At 42.5% G+C, this 12113-nt stretch overlaps 1 protein-coding gene across 5 annotated transcripts in view; it reads right to left on the bottom strand.

The window, feature by feature from the left end:
• The window catches only part of LOC119178623 (glutathione synthetase), a 141311-nt gene that overhangs the window by 65445 nt on the left and 63753 nt on the right, over positions 1-12113 (bottom strand). For 4 of the 5 annotated variants that reach the window (XR_012888752.1, XM_037429842.2, XM_037429844.2 and 1 more), the window contains 2 exons: positions 8805-8963; positions 5362-5428 (listed from right to left, as the gene is read on the bottom strand). Coding sequence is in view for 4 of the 5 variants with exons in the window: in XM_037429842.2 (XP_037285739.2) it covers positions 5362-5428; positions 8805-8963 (226 nt within the window). In the remaining variant the exon portion in view is untranslated. The remainder of the gene's footprint in view (positions 1-5361; positions 5429-8804; positions 8964-12113) is intronic. The other variant, XM_075883272.1, reaches the window with a different exon arrangement.

The raw sequence follows: 12113 nt of genomic DNA, 5'->3' as shown, positions 1-12113 counted from the left end.
ATTGCAAATAAATAAATAAATAAATATATAAATAAATAAATAATAAGTTGGTTCCGACACACTGGGTTTACACATCTTCACGCAATTTTTTGGTCGGTGTTTAAATTGTTTCTCATAGTAAACAGCTGCAAGAAGCGTGAGCCCGGACTATGTCAATTGAAATTTAATAGTCGCGCCTTTTGCAGCATAGCGCCATCTGTCGAACGCAGAAGAAACCTTTAGCCTATAGCACCACACAAGCACAGAAAAAAAAAAAAAAAAAAAACCGAAGTGCAACGAATCCCATTTCGTTGTGCACCTGCAACGTGTGTGTCCTGCCATTCGACACTGTGTTTTTGTTGAGGACCATCCGGCACGCAAGCAACATGGCTTAAAGTTGAACTTAAAGTTGAACTTAAAGTTGGTGACGCATGCGCTGGAGCATGGGAACCGGGTGGCTGGACGACACTTTCAGGTCGATCCATGCACTTTGGCCTGTACATGCGCTATCAGCACAGTCGCCCCGCATGTGCCAGGACACGTCGAGCATCGACTGCATGCTCGCAGGGGGCAAAATCGCACTCTGCTTGCAAAAAGTATGTCGCATGTTTCGCGGGCCAAAGCAAGGACAACTTTCTTTTGTGCAGGAGAAAGTTCTCGAATAGGGGGCTCCATAGTTATGCACTGAATTGAAAGCCAGTAGCAGCTGAACAGCGAGTTTTTAATTACCCTCATAGAAAATTTTTGCTGTTATAACCCATGACTTTTTTTTCCCCAGCATAATGAACCCTTCTCCTAATTGGCATCAACTTTTTTGAAAAAAATGTAGGTTCATTATGCAAGTAAATACGGTACATCTTTATTTATAATGTCATGCATGCATGCTGCACCGATGTGACTCATGCGTCCATGTGTACAGGGCACACCGCACCTGCATTTTGATTGTACATTTATTCAAAAGATGTTGCACAAGCCAAAACAATTCTATGTACGTAAATAAAAAAGGCATTGGGAATAAGCTTCAACGAATATGGTTCTTTTAATTTAAAAGGCCAATGCTTTGACAAAAAGTTTGGTTCAACACAACCACTACAAAACGTTGCAAAGTGACAACCACTACCAAACGTAAAGTTGCTTTCACCATGTTAAACATCTCTTAGAACCTGCACAAGTTCTCCATTTAATGCACTTCAATATGTGAAAGCCAGTTATGGAGCACATACTAGATGTGCAGCAGACATATAACAAAGTGAAAGTAGATTAGCTTTCAATGCAATAGCATCATATGCAGTATTCACTATGCTATGTTGCTGATGAAATGCTAACAAAAAAAAGCCTGGAGGCAGTTCATTCAAAAGCATGATCAGTGGGGCCTAGCCTTATCCCATGCTGCCCCAGGAGTGCAGCCACACTTTTAAATCTGTTCCTTGACGTATACATTTGTCATAAAATTCCTGCTTTTAACAATCTAAGAGACATATGCCTCACCTACTTCGGTATAAGAAGCACAGTGCCACTGAAGGATTTCTTTGTTTCTTTTTTTGTTCTACTTGTGGTGTCAGCTATTGATATCAAAAAGAACCAGCATAGTCATAATCTATGGCCGCTGAGATTGAGGTAGAAATAATTGCTTTGAGAAATCACTTATACAAAGAATGCAGCAACTCATGCTAGTTTTACGAAGAACTTGGAAACAGAACTCGGAAACGGTTCGAAATGGCCACGAATGATTTGCTGCCAGCGGTTCTATGGTCAAAGCTAAGGCAAACAAACATAAGAATTATGTAACTTGCAGGGCACACAGTAGCAACAAAGACTTCACACATTCCAAATGGATGGCACCTGCTTTGGCTGCAGTGTGGCATTGCCATTAAAATGGTGGAAGTTGCTGCCAGCTACGTGCTGACTGGTGTCTGCGTTTGACCCCCCAGTATCATGACCTCGAAAAACCGCAGCGATGGCTACATGGTTAGAGCGTCCGCTTCCAATGCTGGACGTGCCGAGTTCGATTCCCAGAGCCGACCGGGAACCTACCGGTTTTTCCCAATAGGTAGAGGAGTACACCGACCTGGCACTCGGCTGTTTCGGGGCACTCATCTCGAAAGGTAGCCCCATAAGGTTCTGCGAAGGTCCCTGGGCGTACCTTAACACACCAAAGCCATGGTGAAATAGTTGAGCATCTGCCCCTACTGTGCGAGGCCGTGAATTGCTGCCGCCAGGTACCTACTGATTAAATAGGTACAAACGCATTGCTGGCCTAGTGCTCGGCAAAACAAAGTTATAGTCGCTTGGGAGGGCACCCATTCCGTGGGAAATCGGCGGCATGGGACTGCCAGACCAAAAACTGAGGTCATCCTCTTATTATTTATTTTTTTGCGCCTCCAAAGCAAGGCCAAGGGCATGACTATTTTGCATTTCACCAGAAGAGACTGCTTGCAGAATTTCGTCACATATGCTACAAGCTTCTGAAAGCATCCAGACTTCTGCTAGCAAAAACCTGCGCGCTTGGCAGCGTATGTGAGAATACGGTCATGCTCCAGCAGCCCCCCACCAAACCACCTGTTCAAAAACTTCAAACTTGCATTTTGACACAGAGTTGCTAGCTTTTTGGTATGGATAAGAGCAGTGTCTTGGATGCTGCTGTGAACAAGCAGGGAAACTTTTTGCACCCACAGTACTGACGACAACGAAGCACAATAGGTTACAGCCACTAAAAAAAATCGATGGCTCTTTTGTAGTTCAAAGTACGTGTCGGCATAAAATGTCTACTGGAAGAGCAGACGGATGGAAACTCTACTAGTCACACCCCACTGCTGCACAACATTACACTTTGCACTCATTCATAAAGACATTATTGTGTCCTGTCACTGTGTGAGATAAATCTTCGATATGAGGCTGATGTAGCCACAACACGATGCCGGTGGTAGTGCCACACGAGGTATGGCTCCATATCTCAAAGGTTGAATCAAACTGCACCGCAAAGCCACTACCTCCATGATGGGCTGCCTCTGACGTGGGGTGAGCGTAGGCATCATGCTGGCATTTAAAAGAGGAATTGTATGGTGCCCTACCTGCCTTTGCCACTGGAAGTGGCAAAATTTCAATGTACAAGAAGTTTAGTTTCAGCGTACAAAACTTGTTGTTGGGCAAGTCAGTGAGTACATAAGATTTTGATTTTCGTGCATAGAAAGACAAGCTCATGAGATAAGACAGGACAGGTGCTACTAACATGTGGTTTATTGAAAATGTTGCAATGAAGTATATAGCACAATTATGTGCAGATGTAGCGAGCACATATCGAGACAACACAGTTTATCAAGCTAAAAACATGCAATATTAAAATGCCTTATCTCCCACTTATACAGACATGCGGACATGTCGATAACCGAATTGCTTCCTTTTGTCTTTATATGGTGCGACTCCTGAAGTTCGTTGGCTGATTTGTTCTGGCTTCTGTCTAGAATCTTGGCCTCACGAAATATCGCCTCACATATCCATTGTCGGCAGTGGAATGAAAAATGGGCAGTGTCTACTTTTTTTAGATTTTTCACATGCTTCCTTAGCCCGTAATTAGAGGGACACTAAAAGCAAAAAACAATTTATGCCTTATCTCCCACTTATACAGGCAGACGGATGTGTCAATGTATGACAACATCTAAAATGGCAATATTACCAACATCAGTGGCTTACTTGCTAAAAAATTAAGCTAAATGTATCACACGATGTGCACCATGAGTGAGACACTTATGAAATAATCCTGATGATGTGACAGTGTTTTACTACAATAATTAAACACTAGTAATTAAACGAGCTACAACAAAAAAAGAACTTTTCGTGCATCAAGAGACAAAATAAAATGCTGCTTGACTGTTTCTGTTTGATTTATAGAAAAAAGAACCACCTAGTATTACGTACTATAAGGAATGAATCAAGTGGTTCAGAAGTTCAGTTTTTTGCTGGTCAGGCTGGATAGGTGGTGCCATCTAGTGGGGCCCAGTTAAAATAAGCAAACAGAATCATGACCTACGAGATTGCAAAAAATTGTTTAATGACCGTTGTTGCTACAGTGGCTCCCACAACTTTCGCTCTGCAGCTACTGGTGTTGGCGGCTGCATAGTAAAGGCGAGCATTGTTGGGCACAGTAACAGTGACCACCTGAAAGCGGTCTTTCAGACATAGATGATATGAAGTGCACTAACGCAATGCGGGCCATAAAAGCGTAATTTTATTTCAAAATAAGCCCTTTCTAGGCACAAAACTAGCACTAAAAAGTTTCTGTACCGATATTTCAACAATCAAAGTTGACATGATATTTGCCTTTAGTGTCCCTCAGCTGCCTGTTTGCCCCATGTACGACTTTTCACAAGACTGGCGAGTGTCGTACACCAATGCTTGCACACTCTGCACAAAGGGTGAGGTATGCTTCTTTGAGCATCCTTCCTTCTTGCTTCCCACTTTTTTAAGCGAGGGCAAAGTGGTGTGATTTTGCTTGGCTTCACAAAAAACAAGAGAACACCATGCCTATCGGCAATGTTTTTCAGGTTATGAGAGATCTTGTGTACATTACGTTGCAATATTGCTGCATTGGCCTTTTGTAGCCTCCCCGTAGCAGTATGTTGTGAAAACTGAAAGGCAGCGCCTAGCAGAAAACAGCAGATGTGGGCGCAGTGGGGGAAAAAGCCTGACCTTGTACCATACGTACACACGGTTTCTCAAAAGCTGAAAAAGGGTGCCAATAGGCAAAGCGTTTTACTTGCTTTTTTTTTTGTTTGTTTAGAGCCCCAAACTTACTAATGACTCATTCCCATTTTATATGTACCATCCAATCTTAAAAGCTACGTGCCAAGGGCGACCTCACCATAGAGTGTTTACAACATTATGCCTAGCAGCCCAGTTGCCACATTAATGGTGAAAATGTATTGAATATGTGCGAGGGAGATTCCAAATATTGAAAAGCTCAGCTTTTTGGCGCAGCACTGCAGGCTACTAGTTTTTTCTTTTCATGCATGTCATAATTTCATGCTGGTGGTTTCAAATTGTGAAAGAGAGTATGTTGCTTATGCTTGTCATGATACTGTTGAATACCACAATGATGTGCAGTGCAAGTAAAAACAAGGTGTCAGGGGCCAAAGAGTTTGTATGTTCTAAGCAACCTCACATGGTTTCGTTATAATGAGTCTTAAATGCCTGTTAAATTTCAGCGCTTACTGGATATTGTGCCCATATATCCGTGTTTTCTAGCATGGAACCACTGTAGTCTGAATATTAGCTTCACGGTCTTCACCCATGAAAAGAATCTATGTATACATCCTTTACGATGTTGGAACTTTTGCACATTACAAGAATGTAGCAACTTCTGCCAACTGTCAACATTTAGCCTACCTTGGCATCCATTTGCTGTGGAGCATAGGCCGTCCGGTAGTAGACCACAGCAATTTCCACACCATCACTGCAGAAAAACTTCATTTAATGGGCATGCATGCTGCCCAAACTTTTCAATGATTTGGCATTAGTTCTCTGTAAAGCACAATGCTCAAAAATGAATGTGCAAAAATTTAATATTATCTAACAGGTACTGAGCTAACTCAGATGTGCTCTTGAAGAGTTACCAGGTATTCGCAGGCACATCACAGCAACACAGCAGTTCTGAATGCTGCGTATGTGCTGGAATACAAAGGCATTGGAATGGGACAAGACCCAAATCAGATATTCTCACCAATAAGACCACAGCACGAATGTAAATTCAAGAATAAGCAGACTCCCCAGCCCAGTTTGGCTTTTAGTTCTTTATTGTAAAAACTGGCCCAATGTTTCGAGACCCGTTCGGTTTCTTCTTCAGGAGGTGACCATCCAAAAACGTAGGGCCAATTTTCAAAATGAAAACTTTAAGAGTAAATGCGGCTGAAGAGTGTGTTCACTCGTACAATTTTACCTGGCCAGGCAGATTCCTGTCAGACATGTTTACTTAGGATGTAAGCACATTCAGCTTGTTTCGGTCGGGTGTCATTTTGTGCTTCGTATACTATAAGGTTATTCCATGCCAACCGTCCGAGCTATTTTGGCGACCATCTCAAGTGTATTTGAAAAACAAAAAATGTGCTGATTTACTGCATTGAAAACAGTGAAACGATGAAATATTTCCGAAAGAAAAAGTTTTCGGTCACGTGGCTGCCTTCTGAACTTTCCAAAGTGTCGTTTGGGTGTCGTCTGTGGGAAAATTTACTTTAAAAGTACCGCTCCTTCTTTCTATACCAAATTTGGTCTACATGTTGAGTAAAGGTTCTTGTGTAAGGTGTTTGAAGCTGAGTAATATTAGTGCAAATTTTCTGGCACACACGCCTCCAATAATTGAGCCAAATTGTGTTATGTTTGTGCTTTTGCTATTGCAATACTGGACTTTGTATGAATATCTGAGTAGTAAATACTTACTCCACAGAAGGTATACTTTGAGAAAAAAATTTTTAGCTGCTATACATTACGAGAAAATTCACAAATTAAACAATATCGTCGTTTTTGTTCATATTGAAATGTGATTTACACCATGTGGTAGTCCCATTAAAAATCACTTTTATACTTAAACCGAAAGCAAATAAACAGTTCTTTTCATATAGCAAATCTCATCATTACATTTTTCGTTTTAAGGAATAAAAAATATTTTTTGAACTGTTCCATTGACGGCAATGGGGAATTTCAAGGCGGCAGCTGCCGTATGCCCAAATGGAAAAATAAGCGCGAATAAGATTTAAAATAAATTTTTCCACAAAACAACATCTAATTGACAATCCACGAAGTTCAGAAGCCAGCCACATGATGAAAAATTTTTTTCTGTCTGAAATATTCAAGCAGTTCATCATTTTAAATGCAGTAAATCAGCATAATTGTTTTTTCGAAAACATTTGAGATGGTCCCCGAAATGGCTGGGTTGTTTGGCGTGGAATGACCCTAAAGAAAAAAAAAATTGAGGGGGGGGGTGCATGGGCCAAGTTCACCATCTCCTGGCTGTGCCATTGCTAAAAATTTGCAATTATACTTCGAAGCCAACTGTTTATCACTTCCTCTTCTTTCAACTACTAATGTCGTACACCCAAAATGAACTGTGTCGCATAACTGAAGACATCTGACCACATCTACAGGCTGATTTTATCATTCTGAGCTACGTAATTAACGTGACTGTAGCAGTGTGATGCAATGTGCCTGCACTACTACTCTGCACCAGTGTGCACTTGATTACACTGAAAGAGAACTGCATGTTCAAGGAAACAACAAAAAAAAAAAATGGCAAAGGTCATGGCGTTCAGTCCTATACGGACGTGGCCCATCGTCGACCCCTAGTGTAGCTTTCAGCCCACTACCTGAAACAAAAGGAGAAAGCTCTTAAAAGGGCCATAACCTCAAATGTCACCATATTTTGTGTTGTGCATATACAAGCAAGCTGGCAAAACGTTGGCACATCTGATCGAGTGCTTCATTTATAACTGAGTATCTTTATGAGCATTTGGGCGGCCTAAGAACAACACTGACGCTCTCAAGAGCTGTGACGCGACAAGCTGCTTGCTGTGTGAGCACATGAACTCCGCCGAGCGTTTTTGTTCCGTGGTCAGCTAAGCATGTAATCAAGCCATTTCATCCTTGTTCAGTGTGTTATTGAAACTGCATGATTTGCATTGCCTGAAACTTTGATAGAACATGAAGACTCTGCTTCATGCAGCACAAGAAGTCACACACGCCGCGGCAATATGGCAATCATCACCGCTGGGCGGTGTTTATAGCTGGCGGCTTTCAGAGCTAATTTTGCATTGAAATGATCTTTTACAGTCCATTTTTCATAAACGCACATGCACAATACACCCACCATTTCTTATTTCTGGTGAACTTAGCAGATAGATGGGCGTCTGTTTCACGGCCCCTCTAAAGCATGTTGCAAATCGCTGTAGCTCCACATGTCGTTGACAGATCCCAAAATTTTTTTTCTGAAAGTTGATTTGTGAGGCAACAAACTTCAACAGTAAAGTCATTTAATAGAGTACTAGGAAATGTGTTGCAGGGCCCCTTTACATTGTGTCAAAAAAATATATATATTTTCAGCGAAAACGGATTGCTCGGTATAAAAAGTCAGTTTCACCGCAAGGGCGAAGGAATAAATGCGATAGCAACAACTTGGAATGTAACGCTGAGAACAGCAAGCAGATAAAAATGTGCAGTGTGCGCTGCTCATGCAGAAATGATGCATGAAAACGATACCAACAGGATGAGAGCAAACTAAGAACGTTTACTGCTCAACATGTAACACGCTGTTCAAACAAAAACGACGCACGAACCATAACAGGGACAGATGCGTGCAAACTAACAAGTGTCCCAGTTGTTATACCTGGTTGTGTATGAAAAGCATGCTAGTTTTGCAAATAGGGCCTGTGCAGCAACCAAATTGACCTTTGTGGCCCTAGCAACTAACGAAATTGTTCCGGCAAAAGCCGATGATACATGATTCTCCCCACCAAAGGATAAGCGTGCGTGCACAAGCATTTAATTCCCCCCACTCCTCATGCAGGGCGAAGTATGCATAGGAGATAAGCGCACATTGGTGCATCATGACGAGCTGGGCACTGAGCATGGGCGGCTATTTTTTCTTTCTTGAGTGTTCATATATATAGATACGTATGCATATATGGTGAATGACAGCAGAGGCAGTGACGGCAAAAATCAGTCGAGACTGTCCATATAATTGCTATCGCAATAAAAATTGATAGACTAGCCACAGCTCAAGGGACAGCTTCTGCATTTAGAAAGTGCCGCTTTGCAGGTGGTGTTACATATGCATTACTCACACGATCAGATTTCCCTCCTGGATGCTGCAGTTGTGCAGTTCGGAAAACTTCCGTCGCATGACCTTGACGGATTCATGCATCTCGCGGATGGCGTACTCCAAGTTGCGCTGGTCGCACACATTGTACGTCTCCTCTTCAACCACAAACAAGATGGCCGCCCTGTAAGCAGCAGTGTAGACCTCATTTTAAAACTGCACAGTTAAAAGTTAACGCTACCCTCAATTTACATCAGTGTGGGACAGTTATGTATTTATGGCCGTGCAAAGAGCAGCACTCAGCTACCTCTCCATGTCTGACTAGTTAGCAGTAGGGCGTTTTACCTAGATTAGCATAAGCAAGTTACAGAGTAAATGTGAATGTATTATTGCTCTCATCATAATCTCAACTAAGTGCTACATTCATTCCATGACAAAGGCTCCTTCCTGAAGTTGAAGTTAGAACATTATTTCGTCTATACAAACAGCATCTAATCTTTACAAACTACGTGATCTAATCGCTCATTCCTTGCCATTCTGTCTTATATGTCCATGCACAATATGTCGCAGCTGTTCAGATGTGGCACCGTTAGCAGCACCACTTTGTTACTTACAGCATCTGCATAAGAACGAAGAATATGAGCATTAAAAAAGTGAATCTTTGCTGAAACTCATGTGTTATAAATGTTCACTTATCAGTGATCATTTAGGTGTATTGCCCGGCCATAAGAAGCCGACAAGAATGAACAAACGTAATTAGCTGAAAGCTTTCTTCTAACAACTTATTGTGCAAATGCAATTAAAAACACGAGCAACCGACAACACTAACTTTGCTGACAGAATCAACTCTTCCTATGGATGACCAAGAAGCCAGAATAGAGTTTAATATCAACAATGTCTGATTTCAAGACAAGGCCGAACTCTGAGATGAGTTGCACACTGTTTTGGACCAGGCGGTCGATGCCATAGTTACGTCATTAGATGTCCCTGTCAGCTACAACCGCCATACGAACACCAAGGCAGAAGACTACTCCCATGAATGACGAGCTAAAACTGTGCACATAAGTGCTCAAAAAAGGCACCGAATGCAATTCAGACAAAAGAAGTCCAAGTATTCCATTAGAAAAGCCCAGATAAATAACACTTGCGGAAGCAAAGATGAAGAGTATGACAGCAAAGAGTAAACCCGGGACTCAATCCCCCAATCTTAAGTTAATCCCTTAAAGCTTGGCCATAACACTGCAGATTAATAGATTAAAAATGGCAAAACATACTTCATCTGAGCACCCTCTACTAACCTGATCTAATGGTGCCACAGGATATTGCAAGAGAGGACATCAAGACACTTGGCTAGAGCACACTTAGCAGAAGCAAGCTTAATCATGAAACTCCCACAGATGCTGCCTCCCCAAATAAGCCAAAGAATTGAATATAGATACTACAATTAAACTAGTGGCACCTAGAAAGACCGAGCAAAGCCTAACAGAATGCATGTATGGGCGAGTTGGCACATTGTTTAAAATAAAAGAACAGTGCAGAAAGACTGAGCACAAGAGACAAGTGCCTGTTCCATCTTCTTGTCTCTTGCATTCAGTCTTCTTGTGCTCTACTTTTATTTCCGGCAAAGCCTTTATGTCAAGTAATGCAATTTTTCAATATTGTGCAAGGACTGACCCCATGACATAATAGGGTGTAAGTGTAGTGTCATTGAAAAGTAAGAAGATCTGCTGTAGGGTGCACAAACAAAAAGCCCACTTAAGTGCAAGCCTCATCTGCTATGCTATTCACATAAAGTTGCATACCCCCGTTTCAGCATCACCTGCGCGATGTTGTGTTCAGAAAGATGGCATGAAGGTGGCTGTCTTATCACTGATCTTGCTGCTGTCTATCAGCGTTAGACACTGCTCGATCTTGGGGTCCATACTGATGCTATATTATTTAAAAGTTGCAAGGAGGGCCTACATACTATACAAGTGTGCTCAAGGACAAGACCTAAATAGAAATAAAGAAAGTCAACAGGTCAGGAACACGTAATGGTGGGCGACTAACACTTTACATCTCACATGTTACTGCACAACAGGCGGGAAGAGTGGTCTCCTTCGAGTTTGGTGTGCGCAGGCTTTGACTGTAGGGCTAAAAAGTGAAGAAGCTTGCACTGGCCCTGCAAGACCCAAAACAGCGTAGCTGCTTAATCCTCGTGATTAGAAGCCTCTTCTTGAGGCGTACGAAACTTCTTCAGATGGCCTCGGCATGACAAGGCGCGACTCCTTCATAGCGATTCAGATTCACAGTAACTCTATCGTGTATTTCATGACAAAAGAAGTTGCTCAGCGACACCCAATTTCAACTTGGCATGATCTCTACCCAGCTACTGCATGACTCATCGTGACATCACACCAGATGTCGCAGTAGTGAGGTGCGGCAGCTCCTCCATCGGCTTGGCGGCAGCTTGGCTTCGGTGCATGTGTAGCTTGGCGTGACAACAAGCTAGCGGGGTCAGGTGGTGCAAAGCTGTGACAGCTGCTGTGACAACTACATGGCTAGGTTTTCTCCTGGTCACAGACTTTTTGTGATTTTACTAAAACCTTCTACGCAAAAAATTTCGGTGATGTTTCACTCTGTGAAGTCTGATGACATGAAAGCAAAATGGTGTTATAAAAGTGACAAAGGAGGTCAAAAGGGAGTGTCCACCGAAGCGGAGCAGTCCCCTCTTTCTTTGTGGTGGTAGCAAGGCTGATTGACCCCCTTTCTGCACTGTGATGTTGTGTTAGAGCAAGAGAAGCTTGCATAGAATCTCTCATAAGAGGCAGCAGAAATGCCAGTTTCACCAGGTCTACGGATAGTTTAGAAATATTCTGTCCGTCACTAGCATTTCATTTCCACCAATCTTAGGCTTGGATGACGAGAGAATGCTCTTCAGTGTTTATTGCAGCGGTTTTTTAAGGATAGGGAAGACGGTGATTGGTCACTGATACACTGGTCACATGACGGCAGGTACACACTGAGTTGGTTGCAGAGAACAGACCTGGTAAGGGCCTAGCTCCACCTAGGGGCATTTACAGGAACTCTAACCCACCGGTTTGCTACCGTGACGATGATGATGATGATATATGGTGTTTTTTGGCGCAAGGGCCATTTGATGGCCAAAGAGCGCCAGTTCATGAGACAGGAATGTGGACAATGGTTGTGATTAGCGGCTGTACAGGGGCCATAAAATTCCTCGCAGTAAAGCGGGTAAAAACATACAAGTAATAAAATCATGACTATGCCGTGAAAGGTGTGCATGGTGTGAATAGGTGACAAAAGTTGGTGATAATGAAAAACGATGGTGGAC

The sequence above is a fragment of the Rhipicephalus microplus genome, chromosome 1, assembly GCF_043290135.1.
Source record: "Rhipicephalus microplus isolate Deutch F79 chromosome 1, USDA_Rmic, whole genome shotgun sequence".
NCBI classification, from domain to species: domain Eukaryota; kingdom Metazoa; phylum Arthropoda; class Arachnida; order Ixodida; family Ixodidae; genus Rhipicephalus; species Rhipicephalus microplus.
Note: the sequence above shows the minus strand (reverse complement) of the source record. Positions and strands in the feature narration are given on the sequence as shown.